Raw genomic sequence first — 15451 nt, 5'->3', positions numbered from 1 at the left:
GTATGAATACCGTGCGAATGAGCAACATAAAGTAAAATATTTAATATTTTATTTTGATTTTCAGAGGTCATTTTCAATCAACTAAAGCAACAGATTTCAGCGGTTCTCAAGAGCACACTAATTATGAAAATACAACTTTATCTAATTTTGATACAACCCTCTCCGAATCGATTACGGCCTTCTCTACATCAGATACAACCCCCTCTGTACCAAACCAAAAGCAAACTGAAATAACAGAAAAAATTTCCTCCGTTCAAAACACCACGTCCTCTGAGCCGAACAAATCGGAATTGACTACCGTCACGACTTTAAAAAGTGACACAACTAAATTTATTGCGGATAATACGCCTTGTATGTCGACTAAATTTGTGAACCACGAACATTTTTGACGCATTCAACAGCTCAGACGAAAGCAGAATCAACTACTGATCGGCCTACAAGCACTTCACCAGTTGCAGAAGCAACAACAACACCGACCATAGCTGCGACAACGACAAATTTGGTCACCACCATCCCCGCCACCATCTCCACAATCGCAACCACAACCACCACCAGAATCGGAACCACAACTATCACTACAACGACAACTACCACAAAACCGACCACCACATCGACCTCCACGACTACCACCACCTCGACATCAACAACTACGACAGCTAAACCAATAAATGTAGGCTGAAATTAATTTAAAGAGATGATTTTTAAAATAAAAAAATGGGATTTTAGCTTGCTTGCGAACAGTCTCGGTGCACAAACTTCACTTTCATCGCAAACCAGGTTTCAAAATTTCCTTTAAAGAATTTAAAAATTATAAGATTAACCGTTGAATCATATTATTTATTTAAAAATGGCGAAAATTTCATTGAAATAGATAAATATTATCACTTCTATACTAAATTAGCATTAACACGTACCTTTTGCACTAACCTTATTCAGGGCGCAACAACAGTAATCAGCGCAAGCACGAGTAAGAGGGAAAATTGTAATTTTGATGATTCTTAAATTTTTGCACTTTGTGTTCAGGCAAGCTAATTGTTAGAAACGGAACAACGTTTCTGTATTCATCAGCAACAGCGACTCAAGCTGACGCGGCCAAGAACTGCTTCTTGCGCAAATTGAATTTAATTGCTGTGCAAGACACCATGAAAATGAATCTTCTTCAAAAAATGCTTCAGGGTATTACGTGTTTTAATTTTATTTATTTATTTATTTTTAATTTTGTTTGAACGATTTAAAGATATTGGCGCTGATTCTTCCGTCTGGACGATTGGCTCCAACGAAGGCAACATGTCGTGCCAAAATTACAATTTGAGTTTCGCCTGGTGCAACCCAAAAAGAGAAATCATCATTCCCACGATCCTGCAGAAAATAAACAGTTTAGATTTAGTTCAAAAAGGACTCACTACTTCCATGCTTAGCGGTGCTGCCGTCTTAAAAACATCAGATTCAAATTCATTATTTCCTTTTTTGTGCGAGGTAATGGAACTTTATTAATTTTTAAAATTATAATTACAAAAACTATAAATTAGCCAAATGGTGATTTTCAAGACTCTTGCCTTCCTCTTAAGTGCAACAAAGACGTATGTTTCGTATATTAATTTGGAGGTATCCATTAATCTATTTTCGAATGTATATATAGAACACATTGTTTGACGCGAATGGAAATATTAAGGGTAAAATGCTGCAAAAATCTAATCATTTTTAAAAAAAATGAGAAATCCATGTATGTGGTTAATTTATATTTTAATTGATTTTACAATAGCTACCCCCGAAGGTAATTAACAACAAAAGGACTGAAAAAGCGAATAACATTTGGGAGCTTTTGAAAATCAATTAAAATACTTATATTAGTTTTTATTTTGCGAAAAATATATTTATATTCAGATGGAGAAAAGTATGGGAAGTGGACGCGTACCTGCGGCAAATTGTACCTCTTCTCTAACAAGCTTGTTAGTATTAAAAGTTTTTTTTTCAAAAAAATTAAATCATTTATAAATTCTCAAAGGGAACCTGGCAGCAGAGTTGGGACCTTTGTTGCAGTTTGGGCATGCACCCGATATGGTTTAGCTCAGCGTCTGATTTCGAGTGTTTAAGCAACACCACCAAAGCGAAGTGGGCGCTAAACTGGAATTATTGGACGGCGGGACGCGCAATGGGCACCTGGGGAAGGTGGGCCTGGTGCCCAGGGGCCATCAACCTTCCCGACTCGCTTTCCTGGGCTCCGGGGCAACCGGACAATAATCAGACCAATGAGAATTGCCTTCACTTGCAAGTGACCAAAAATTCGAGCGGAATACTTTTGTCGGACCGGAACTGCAGCCACAAATACGTCATCGCTTGCCAGGTGGGAATATTTTTTATTCTTTGTGCGAATTTGTTGAGAGCTTAAATATAATTTTTGGTTGCTTTAAGGGTGACGCGTTGATGGCGTCCAACTGCAACAAGCCAAACTGTTCGATGGAGTGTAGTAGAAATGCAAGATCTGTTTTTCTTTTAAAATCTAGGATTTTAACAATATTTAAAACATCATAGGAATCAATTTTCACAAACGGAACATTGGATGGTTTGTTATTTGATCTCCAAATGAGTGAAAACTGTTTGGGCTATATTTTATGCTCTTTTAGATCTATTTGTTCACGGCCAGTGGAATGCCGGTTGTGGCAAAGATTATCTGTTTTCGAATGCAACTGTGGATTTTAATTTTTAAATTAATTTGTATTTTATTTTAAAATTTATATCGTTTAGATGGATTGGTTGGGAGCGTGGAATTATTGTTGCTCTGTTGGAATGAAATTGGCCTCGATTGAAGCTCTTGAGGAATTGAGTTGTCTCACGAACATGGTTGCGAAATATCCCAGAGCAGGTAGAATAATGATAATTCCAACCATTGTAACGAGTATTTGAATTTCAAACTTTCATAAAATCTTTTATCAGTCTATCCTGATCAATGTGGAAGGGATTTCTGGACATCTGGCACCAACCGCGGTTGTCCAGGAGCTCACTTCTGGTGTTCAGAGAATGAAAAATTAAACAAGGAAGAACTAGCTAACTGGAAAAACGGGAAAATGCCCTCGGAGAGTGCTGATCAGTGCATTTTCATCAATTTGTCAAATTCGACTTTGAGTGAAACTTATTTGGGCGCTGACTCTTGCACCAAGCAAAAACCGTTTCTTTGCGAGGTATCATTTTAATTCCATTTATTTCAATTGTTTATTTCTGAGTCTTTCAGGCCTTGCAACCGGGCACAAAATCAATGCAAATCGAGCGCACTTGCAAGGAAATTTGGGGCGTGACAGACAGTGAAGTGATTGATATAATTATGAATCCAAGCGGTGACGTCTTAAACCAAAGACGAAATCTGAAAGTGCGGCCACGGAAATTAATTGGATTAATTTTTAAAATTAAATATATTTTTGTTTAGTGTTATCTAAGGTGCTGCGGGAAAAAAGGAAACGTGGTAAATATATCTCTTGAGTTCACTTTTAAAAATCAAATTAAAACCTAATAAATGCATAAGATAAAAACTGGGTCACTGGTGACGGATCAAATTTTGCGCAACTTAGAGGACTTGACGGCTGACGACCCGCAAGCCATGCAGAATGGCTTTGGAAACTTTGATTCCTGCGCTTCCTTTCGTAAGCATTACTATATTACTAACATTTGAAGTGCATATTTTTTTGCAGAGTCCTCTGACGAATGCAACACGACGGCCCAGGTGTTCGGGTGTGGCAAGAAAAATGCACCAGACCTGACAATCGGACTGGTCACTGCCAACAAAGGAGACGCCACTGTGACCTTTTTAAAACTATTACAAATAGAATGTACAAATAAATATTTTTTTCTTGTTACTCGCCAGGTTTCAGTAACTGCTACAGGGGGAATTAAAACCGGCAATAGAGTTTGTCCTGTGTATCCAAATTGTGTACCAAACGTAATTTTAAATAATTTGTAAGAAATATATTGAATATGTTGTTCTCTTGCAGCAAGCAAATATTGATGAAATTAAAAACACGGGATCGAGTAATATAATCAATTTACTTTTCACTCACTAAGAATTTTGAAATTCAATATTTTATTTAGTAAAGGAGAATCCCAACAACCTCATTAGTCATATTTTCATTTTGTTTTTACTTCGGATTATATTATCTCAATTCCCGCTCACAGCGCTAAATTTGAGCGAAGGTCTAACTTATTTTATTCCAGCTTTAGGGGCAGGTGTCCTGACAACCTCGACTGGCAAAAAATACTTTATAAAATATGTCTCAGGAATTGTTAGTAATTCTAACAGAACATAAATGCGTTTAAAAATATTTTTTTAAATTTAGACTGACGCTCAAGCGGAAGCAGACTACTGCTGCAAACTTGGCAGCCACCTTGTCATTTTCGAAAGCTTGGAGGATTACAACATTTTTATGAAAGAATGGCCAGGTAAAAAAGACTTGTATTTGGGTTGTCAATTGGCAGCTGGAACAAATATTTTAGATTCTTCAGACCATTGGGCTTTCGTTGGACCGACTTTCGACAACGGCGATGGCACCGACAGCTGGTGCTCAACCTTCAAGAAGCTGCCAGCAGGACTGATCACAGACATCAACCAATATTATCGCAACCAGCAGTTCACGACAGCAACTCGAATTTACATGACGAAAGCCGGCGGATTGTCATTATATTTAACTGGACTCGGTTGCAATAGAGTTATATGTGGCCCACTTCCATACTAGATAGAGTATCTTAATTTCGATCTAATTAATCCAATCGAGGGAAATATTTTTATTTAAGACAGTTTTCTACGAAATGTGTGATGAATTTTGTGTTTGAATGTATTTTTTAATAAATATTCCCCGTGTCTTAATAATTATGTTTTAATTTTTGAAAAACACGAAGTTTCAACATAAATTTTAAATGTCGCTCTATTAATATAATTATAAAAATAAAAATAATTTGTGAAATCATAACTTTTGCACTTTGACAGATAGAGAAATGTATTTAATTCAAGGATTAATAATGACTTTAAGTGATGATACTTTCTTCATATGTTTGCACATGTTCATCACGTATTCAAGGTTGAAATAATAGTGATCGATTTCAACAACATCCTTCAAATATAACATTTTTCCGATTTCAGTCCATCACTCGAGGATTTGAGAGTCTTTCCATAGGGTTTTTACCAAAAGAAGTCGAGCCATTTTTTATGCTTTACAAGCAAATAGGCGAAATCCCTAAAAAGAGGGTTTTTAGAATGAAATATAGGTAGCAACGGAAACGATTATTAATAATTTACCTGCAGTACAAATTGGGAATGCGCAGGGTATAACTTCATAATGTGATAAAAGTTATATTCCTCAATGCCAGAGGGTATTAAGATGTCAATTGCTTTGGCCACAACTGCCGCTGACGGTTTTGTATTCATGATACAAACTGAGGAAACGAACCTCATTAATTCTCCCTGATTCGGCCCTGGAATTCAAACATGATTTTTTTTAACTTTTATAATAACAATAGCACGATACTTACCCGTTATTTTTATATTTTCAATGTATGCGACAACGCTCAAGTCGACTTCATCTACATTAACAGCATTAACTAAACCAAAATTTGCCATCGCAACGTTTTTTGAAAACCGGCAACACTAAAGCTGAGTCTACTCGCGTCCGCTTGGCGATGTATATTATATAATGTGAGTTGGCAACGAAACCGACGTGTTTGAAATGCCTCTTTATGTACGCTGTTACTTCTCTCTGCAGCGACGAATTTTATGAATTTAACGCATGCTTCTGTGGATCAAAATAATGCCTTTTGCCTCCAATTCCATGAATGACCCAGGACAAAATTCTAGACCAAAAATTTATTTTAATATTAGTGAAAATAAAAACATTTTTAAGCAATATTAGTTTTTAATATTCATCCTGATGTAAACTAATTGCTATCGCAAAGTCGTAACGTTTAATACAATTTTCCAATTAAATTAAATTAATTTATAAAAAATATTTTGCGTTTAATGAAATATACTTCTTATTGTTTTTTTAGGAATTTATAAAAATAAACTGTCCAAATTTAGTAGAAAGAAAAATTTTTGATGGATGTATGCGCAGTTTACATTCTCTGTTCGAATTTGAATAAGATGAATTTAATACTATAATTTCCTGAGCTTTCAATATCGTTGCGGAACCATCCAATCAACACGAATCATACGATTTAAAGCCATTTAATCCAAACTAAAAATTTTCCAAAATCTTTTTATCTGTCAATAATCATCTAAAATTCGTTTAAAGCCCATAAATTTTTAGATTCAAATAAATTGTTTCCTATGGTTGAAATCGTACGTAAATAAAATATATCAATCATAATTCTATATTAAATAAGGGTAAAAATATAATTAGGTCGTGTAACATTTAAAAATAATTTTTCTAATTATGTTATGAATATTTTTTAACGCTTAATGATATATACTGATGATTTATTTTAGGAATTTATGAAAAAGAAAAGGCATTTAAAATAAATGTTCTCAACGAAAGGGAGAAAGTGGTAACATCTCCAGACTCAAGAAGCGTGCACTTGCGATGTTTTATTCAACGCCGTAGAGCAATCTCGACCTGGCACGCGACATAATAAAAAGCGGCAATTCTTTTCCCCGTCCCTGCGCCCCTTTGCTCAGTCTTAACAAACAAATTAACCAGTAGTTGCAACAGAGGAACAACAACGGCAGCACAACAATCGTTTCTGCGACGGAAGGGGAGCAAAAGCTGACATGCGCAAGAGGAATTCGCGCTTCATTTAAGGTATGCAACCTGCTTCACATTTCAGCCAAACGTGGTGCATACCTCAATATTGTAAGGCAGTAGAGAGGAGGAGACTTGAAAATAGGGTAAAATCAAAATTTAATCCATGATAATATTGTGGAAATACGGATCCAACTACCGGACGTCTGGTTTGCGGACCAGCTTGCCGGCCGCGAACTGGGAGCAAGGTCAGCCAGACATCCTGAGCAAGTCTGAAAATTGCATGCACCTCAACATCAACGCAAGCGTCGTTACCACTGACAAAAAGTAGTGCACCAACATTATTTACGTTTTCGCGTGCCAGGTGCCAGTTTTCGACAAAATTCCTTTTATTCGATCGATCACTAATAAAAAAAAATAATGATGCGCCAACGCCAGCTCCGCCATGTTTGTCCCCATCCTGTCACTTGCGAAATCATTTCGTTCCATTCGCTTAATCTTGCCTTTGATAAATTTATAGGGGATATATTATTACGCATTAGGAAAAGTAGTGGGAAAAAATTCGCGGTTAAAATTACGTGTGTTGCAACAAAACAATAATATTCTGTATGTGTAGTGATGATTTTTAACATTTTTAATAGGAACATTCCAACGTCAATTTTTGGTCCCAAATTTTTCGAGAAATCTGTATGACATCAGTAGTTCGTCACACATGTAGCAGGAAGTTCGGAGTTTCACACTTCAGGCTGAAGCCAAATTCTGATTTATCGACAGCTCGTTGACAACATAGAAGTCAAAATGAGGATTTTGGTGCTTTCAACCATCATATCAGTGCTAATAATTGTCAAGCATCAGGTGAGCCTTTTGATTAATACAATTAATTTATGGAAAAAGATGTAAATATTCGTTGTGTTGTGGTCTACAAACAAATTTGAAAAATTTAGTTCGTTCTTTGCGGCGGTAGAAGTCCTCAATTATGGAAACGTTTAAATCCAAAAGGTCGGGTTTTCTTCTAAAAAAAGGGTTTTGGTTTTGACATACAAACTTGTATAATGTTTAGAAAACCTGAAGCACTCGAGACGTACTTATATAATCAAGTGTTGTGGAGGTGCAAAATGTTCGGCATCTTTTACGCGTAAACCAACGCGACGTTCGAGTGATTTGGAAACGAACACCACTCACCTTGAAACATCCAAAACTCCGTATGAATACCGTTTGAATTAGCGACATGAAGCAAACTATTTAATATTGTTTTGATTTTCAGAGGTCTTTTTCAAACAATAACTGAAGCAACCGATTTCAGCAGTGCTTTAGAGCACACCAATTATGAAAATACGATCATCTCTGAGTTCGATTCGAATACGGCCTTCTCTAAATCAGATACAACCCCCTCTGTAAAAGATGATTTTCATGATTCTTGCCTCCCTCTTAAGTGCAACAAAGACGTATGTTTCGCATTAATTTTGACACGTCCATTTATTTCTATATTCAAATGTATAGAGCACATTGTTCGACGCAAATGGGAATGTTAAGGGTAAAACGTGAATCACTACAGAATTCTAATTTTAATTTAAATAATTCATTTACTTATGGTGAATTTTTTTAATTGATTTGCTATGGCTACTCCCCAGAAAATTAATGAAAGCGAATAACTTTTGGGAGTTATTGAAATTGAAAAAAAATTATTAATCTTGAAATCAAGTTTTTTTTTGCAAAAAAGTGATTTATATTCAGATGGAGAAAAGCATGGGAAGTGGACGCGCACCTGCGACAAATTGTACCTTTTCTCGGGCAAGCTTGTCAGTATTAAAAGTATTTTTGCAAAAATAATAAATCATTTATAAATCCTCAAAGGGCACTTGGCAGCAGAATTGGGACTTCTGTTGCAGTTTGGGCATGCACCCGATATCGTTTAGCTGGGCGTCCGATTTCGAGTGTTTGAGCAGCACAACTAAAGCGAACTGGACGCTAAACTGGAATTATTGGACGGCGGGACGCGCAATGGGCACCTGGGGAAGGTGGGCCTGGTGCCCAAGAGCCGTCAACCTTCCCGACTCGCTTTCCTGGGCACAAGGGCAACCAGACAATGCCCAGCCCGATGAGTTGTGCCTGCATTTGCAAGTGACGAAAAATTCGAGCGGAATACTTTTGTCGGACCGGAACTGCGGCCATAAATACGTCATGGCTTGCCAGGTGGAAGGAATTTTTTATGTGTGTGAATTTGTTGAGAGCATCGGTGTTTTAAGGGTGACGCGTTGATGGCGTCTAAATGCATCAAGCCAAACTGTCCAGTGGAGTGTAGTGAAAATGCAAGATCTGTTTTTTCTCGTTAGGCCATATTTTTTAACAATTTATTTCAAACGTCCTAGGAATTGATTTTCAAAGACGGATCATTAACCGGTTAGTGATTTGTGCCTAAATTTGAGTGAAAATTAGAAAGAGTTTCGTCTCTTTCAGATCTATTTGTTCACGGCCAGTGGAATGCCGGTTGTGGAAAGGATTATCTGTTTTCAACTGCAACTGTGGGTTTTAATTTAAAATTTAAATTATTTATTTTAAAATTGATATTGTTTAGCTGGATTGGTTGGGCGCATGGAAATATTGCTGCTCCGTTGGAATGAAATTGGCCTCGATTGAGGCTCTTGAGGAATTGAATTGTCTTACGAATATGGTGGCGAAATATCCCAAAGCGGGTAGAATTATGATAATTCCAACCATTATCAACTGCAAACTTTTATAAACTCTTATCAGTCTACCCTGATCAATGTGGAAGGGAGTTTTGGACATCTGGCACAAATCGAGGTTGTTCAGGCGCTCATTTCTGGTGTTCAGAGAACGAAAAATTGAACAAGGAAGAACTAGCCAACTGGAAAAACGGGAAAATGCCCTCGGAGAGTGCTGATCAGTGCATTTTCATCAATTTGTCAAATTCGACTTTGAGTGAGACTTACTTGGGCGCTGCCTCTTGTACCGAGCAAAAGCCGTTTCTTTGCGAGGTATTATTTTATTTCCATTTTTTCATTCCAACACGCCTTTGTTTGTATTATGTGTCTTTCAGGTCTTGCAACCGGGCAATAAATCAATGCAAATCGAACGTACTTGCAAGGAAATTTGGGGTGTGACAGACAGTGAAGTGATTGATATAATCATGAATCCAAGCGGCGACGTCGTCAACCAAAGACGAAATCTCAAAGTGAGACTCTGCAAATTAATTGGAGTCATTTTTAAAATCTTGTGTAAAATTGCTTCACAGTGTTATCTGCGGTGCTGCGGAAAAAAAGGGAACGTGGTAAATATATTTCTTGTGATCACTTTTAAATAGCAAATTAAATGCGAACATAGATAAAAACCGGGTCTCTGGTGACGGATCAAATTTTGCGCAACTTGGAGGACTTGACGGCCGACGACCCGCAGGCCATGCAGAATGGCTTTCAAAACTTTGATTCCTGCGCTTCCTTCCGTAAAAGCTTTTCTATGCCATTAACATAATTGAAGCGCAAAATTTTTGGCAGAGTCCACTGACGAATGCAACACGACGGCCCAGGTGTTCGGGTGTGGCAAGAAAAATGCTCCAGACCTGACAATCGGACTCGTCACTGCCAACAAAGGAGACGCCACTGTGACCTTTTTAAAACTATCTTCATACTGAATTATATCTTTTAACTTTGTACTGGCCAGGTTTCAGTAACTGCCACAGGGGGAATTAAAACCGGCGGGAGAGTGTGTCCTCTGTATCCAGCAGCAAGTTGCGTACCAAATGTAATTCTGCAAATTATAAACTAATTTTTAGCAAGATTGACTAATGTTGTTCTTTTGCAGCAAGCAAACATTGATGAACTTAAAAACTCGGATTCATGTAATGAATGATCAATTTACTTTTCACCCTTTTCAGACATAATTCTAAGTAGTTAAATATTGAGATAATAGAAATATAAAGTATTTTAAAATTTTAGATATTATTTTAATGGAAATATTATAAAGGAGAGTTCCCTAAATATATTAATTAACATACATAAATTCATTTTGTATTACTAAATATCTTATAATTATGGTGATTGTATTAAAAATATTATCTAAATTCAAGCTCACAGCTAAATATGAGTGAAAAGATGAAACTTTTATTTCAGCATTAGGGGGAGACGTTATGACAACCTCGACTGGCAAAAAATACTTTTTAAAATATGTCCCCTACAGTGTAAGTAATTCAAACAGTAAATAAATGTAACAAAATAATAATATTTTTCTAAATTTAGACTGACGCTCAAGTAGAAGCCGACTACTGCTGCAAACTTGGCAGCCACCTTGCCATTTTCGAAAGCTTAGCGGATTTAAACGCTTTTTTGCAAAGCTGGCAAGGTAAAATATATTCTGTTGTCATTTCGTTTATCAATTTTGAGCTGGAACAAATCTTGCAGATAATACAGGCAACTATCGCAACCAGCTGTTTAACTCAACTCAAATTTACTTGTCGGGAGCCGGATTAGGAATAGGTCAAAGAGAAAACGGTGCTAACCGAGTATTATGTGGCCCTCTTCCCTATTAGAGGGAATCTGAATTTTGATTAAATTATTCCAATCGTAGAAAACATTTTCAAAATATTTGGATTTAATAAATTTTTCTCATATATGTGAGATTGATTTTGTGTTTGGTAATGGTGTTTTTTTGCTTGCCAAAAAATAATAAAAAATAGCTGTGTCTAATAACAGCTAGTTGTTTGTTTTTGTGTATGCCATATGACGTTAACACAAAGACACTCCTGAACGATGGTGAAATAAAATAATTTGAAAATAAATAATTGTATCTTTGCAATATATAACTCTTAATATTTTTATCTTGTGTAAATTGGTCATCTATTAAATTGCTTCGTGAAAATTAAACCGCAAAACAAGTTTTTTATTAATCAGTATACTGATAGTGATAGTATATATTTGCTTTTAAAAAAATCCAACAAGCCAGCCCTGGTCCAATTATTATACCCCTTTCAGCTGTGTACGCACCACGCGTTCAAATCTCTTTTTGCGAAGCAGTTTGCGCAGTCGGCGATATTCATTCAAGAAGAATTTTTTCCTTATATTTAATTTGTATTTTCACTGATCAGCTCAATATATTTTGAAAATCAGCAATGTTTTGAAGTTGAAATTTATTGCGCACCCAGATATTCTTCATTTAGTGAATCAAAAGTTTATTCCTTAATCTCCAGCATGAAAATTTAATTCTCGAATAAAGTGGATTGAATTTTCAAACATATTTCATACGTAAATTAATCGATTTTGTAATTGTACTCATTATTTCAATAATTTTTTTCTGAAAGTCAAAAGCACAGAAATAAATATGCTGGCGTAATTATGCGGTAATATGTTAAGCTGGCAACTGTTGTGACAAGCTGAAAAGGCCCACTGTTGTGAGTCAAACTTTATCATAAATTGTGTAATTAACACGATTGTTGAGTAAATATTCTTCTTTGGAATAAAATTATTATTATTAAGCGTTATTTCCACAAAAGTTCAGCTCACAATTCCTTCCAGCTTCTCTCGCATGACGAAAAATAACTCAATATATATTAAAAGAATTGTAATTATGAGAACACCTGCTGCATGCATCCAGGCCAGGTCTTTCCAGCCCCTGTTGTTGTGTCAATTGAAAACGAAGGGGAGAGAAAAACCCCCACTGAGGGCGCGCGCGGCGAATGTGGAAATCTGGAAATCGTGCGTGCCTCGCTCTTTTCACCTTCTTGTCAGTGTTGTTTTTCAGGCGAAGCAACGAGCATATCTCTCGCCGCGGCTACTCGCCTCTCCACTGATTGTCAGATATTTTCTGAACGGCCGGGCCTTTGTGTCGACACTGTTCGTTGTGGTAATATTTCTATTTTTAAGTTTCAAAATGCACTTAAGTTCAAACAAGGATTCGGCGAGGGATCATTTCGTGTGTCTTTGAACTTGAAATAGTTTTCCGGCACTTATTAGGCCGTCGTGTTTGGTTTAATCAATTTTTTAATTTGAACGCAGAAGCGCAAGAATTATGTTAATTGGGTATAAAATAGAAAAAGGCTAGAGTAATTAAGCGGTGAATTAATAATCTGGTCACTGCGTGCGAGGAAAGTTAAGTTCAAAATGCGTTTTTGAGCACTTTACAGAGCGGCGTGAAGGCGAGGAGAAATCGAGCCACGTAATATTATGTTGTGCAAGCCAGCGCAGCACAATAGGCGAGATGCCTGCAATTGTTTGCTTGTGACATCGAGGGTGGCAGGTGGGGTGTCTTTGAATCTATTGTTAGCAGATTGTAAAGACCAAGAATATTGGGTCTTCGTAAAATTCAGAGAGCGCGAGGCACATTCCATCCGGGTAAAAACATATTTTAGATTGTAAAAGTGCAGGACTTTTCGGCGTGGTGCGTGGTGGCATCGTAAGAGAAGAAAAAGCAAAAATAAGAGGCATAAAATGGGAGGAAGGGGATTTGATCTGGGAGCAACAACGTAAACCGCGCAAGGATGGTTTTAAGAATATGCGCTCTGTATTTTAAGCGGAAAAATAAGCTGGTCACTGCGACAAGAATAAAAATAAAGGCTCATTTCGTAATTTAAATATTTAAACGAACTGTTGCGACAGATTGTTGGGCAAAAACTGGATGCTTCAATAAATTTATAAATGATTTTACCTACAATTGAATGCAAACGAGCATTTTCATGCTTCAAAAAGCCAACAACAGTTCCCTAGATTAAAGGAGAGCTTCTCTCGCATCGAAAAATAAAAATTATTTATTTTTTGAATCGGCCGCGTAGAAATACTAGAAATTCAATTGAGAGAACACCTGCGAGCGAGCATTCAGGCCAGGTCAACGACCCGTCCATTTTCCACCCCTGTTGTTATGATATTAATCTTTATTAGGGTTCTTTTGATCCATAAAATAATGCCTTATCCTGACAATTTAATTCAAAATGAACATAATAGTTGTTAAAAGAGAGGTGGGAAGTTGATTAATAATTATCTCATGAGGGAACTGTTCTTTTCAATTTTTTTAATGCATTTAAATTTCGTTCAGACAATTCTTATCCTTCCTTTTCTTGCTTCATTTATCTTTTTTTTTAGGGACACGGTTGCAGCAAAGTTCGGGAGCGGACTGGCAGGGGGAGGGAGTGGAAGTGGAGGAATCCCAGGGGAGATCGCGGCTTCTCGGCGTTTCTTCTTGCTTACAAATACAAACAGTTCGTCCCTCGTCAGTCGGGTCGGGTTGCCGCGCGCTCTCACTCTCTGCCTCTGCGTCGCTAACTTGGTTTTCCGCGTGGCCCGGGTTATTTCTTAGTCCTCGTCTTCTATAAAATATTCTTACTCTGGATTTACCGTAGCAATTTAATGGGCCGTTGCTACTGCTGCTGTTTAGTCTATTGAATTGAAGTTTTTCTATTCATCTGATTGATCAATAATTTCTATTAGAGATAATTTAAAATATAGATTGCTCCTCCTAAATATTTCCAGAACGAAATGGAATCCAACATGGAAAAAATAAAAAGCGCATATCAAACCCTGAAGTGGTGAGTAAATTGAACATATAATTAGAGAGATTATTTGTTTCAAATTTCTAATTAAATAAAAAACCATGACTATAGTGAAAAAGACTTTAATGTCAGTGAATGCTGGAGGAATATTGAGAGTGTTGCCCGTACAATATTGAAGGATCGTAGAAAGCTAGATCTATCCAGCTGGAGAGAGGCAATTTGGTAAGTTTTGATTCTGTGTATAAATTTTAAAATATCTCTTAATTAAAATTCACAGCTCCGTATTTGATCTAAGCAACAATGGTGCATTCGAAATACTCGGTGAAAAGTTTCGCCCAATGATCGAATCGATCATTACTGACCACGTGAAGGGGATTAAGCAGAAACTGGCCCACGAAAATCTACTAGAAAATTACTGTGCTGCCTGGAGAGATTACAAGATGGACAGCAACAACCTCCAGATGCTCTTCTTGTAAGAACAGTCCTTTGTGGATTTGAGATTCACATTTTAATTCCTTTATTCTTGTTTTGCGCAGACATTACAACAATTGGATTTTAAAAGAGAGCAACGTCAATTCCCAATCATTCATCCGCGATTCCGGCTTGAAAAAGAAATTTCCTAATCTTGAGGATATGAGTAAATTTTGTATTTTTAAATTTAGTTTGAAATTTACGGAAATATGTTATGCGCAGCAAATTTGGCGTGGAAGAAACACATGCTGGAGCCAATATGTATCGAAATCACGAGTTTGCTGTGGAATGCTATCGAAAAAGAAGAAAATGAAGTGACCAAAGTGCATGAAATTGTGCAATCCTTTGAGCAAGTTAATGCAGATGACGTAAATTCCTAACTAAATAAAATGAGATAAACGCTTATAAAATTATAATTAAATTTCTAGCTCTTGGAGACGTTCTTTGAGAAACTGGGAGAGCTTTACGAATCAAAGACAAGTGAATGGTTCCAAGGATTGAACGCGGCTGAGTTCATCGAAAAAGTTGTGCAGATGATTGAAAAAGAAGTCACGCGGTGCAAAATATTTCTCCCTGAGAGGTACTTCTAAATCATTCTATGCAGAACAGAACAGAAATCGTTAAAATTTGCACATTTTTTAATAAATATAAGTTTTACGGTCCAATAAAAATCAAATATGCCATAAAAATAAAATTAATTTGGCAGATCCATTGGCAAGATGAAAAAAATCTTCATCGAGAAAGCTAGCTGCTTGGAGCGCATTGATGA

General features: G+C 36.7%; 1 protein-coding gene across 1 annotated transcript; it reads left to right on the top strand.

The window, feature by feature from the left end:
• The first annotated feature begins 1166 nt into the window (after positions 1–1166).
• Positions 1167–4785, top strand: LOC135940902 (uncharacterized). Its single transcript, XM_065486020.1, is given in 19 exon segments — positions 1167–1176; positions 1238–1476; positions 1530–1580; positions 1640–1673; positions 1885–1949; positions 2006–2344; positions 2413–2475; positions 2533–2563; positions 2625–2689; positions 2746–2863; positions 2935–3179; positions 3230–3364; positions 3422–3457; positions 3518–3635; positions 3684–3790; positions 3857–3931; positions 3984–4271; positions 4326–4428; positions 4483–4785. Coding segments are annotated over 19 exon segments (2361 nt in total). The 3' UTR covers positions 4722–4785.
• The last annotated feature ends 10666 nt before the right edge of the window (positions 4786–15451 follow it).

The sequence above is a fragment of the Cloeon dipterum genome, chromosome 3 (genome assembly GCF_949628265.1).
Source record: "Cloeon dipterum chromosome 3, ieCloDipt1.1, whole genome shotgun sequence".
NCBI lineage: Eukaryota > Metazoa > Arthropoda > Insecta > Ephemeroptera > Baetidae > Cloeon > Cloeon dipterum.
The sequence above is the reverse complement of the archived record's forward strand: the minus strand, read 5'-3'. Positions and strand labels throughout refer to the sequence as shown.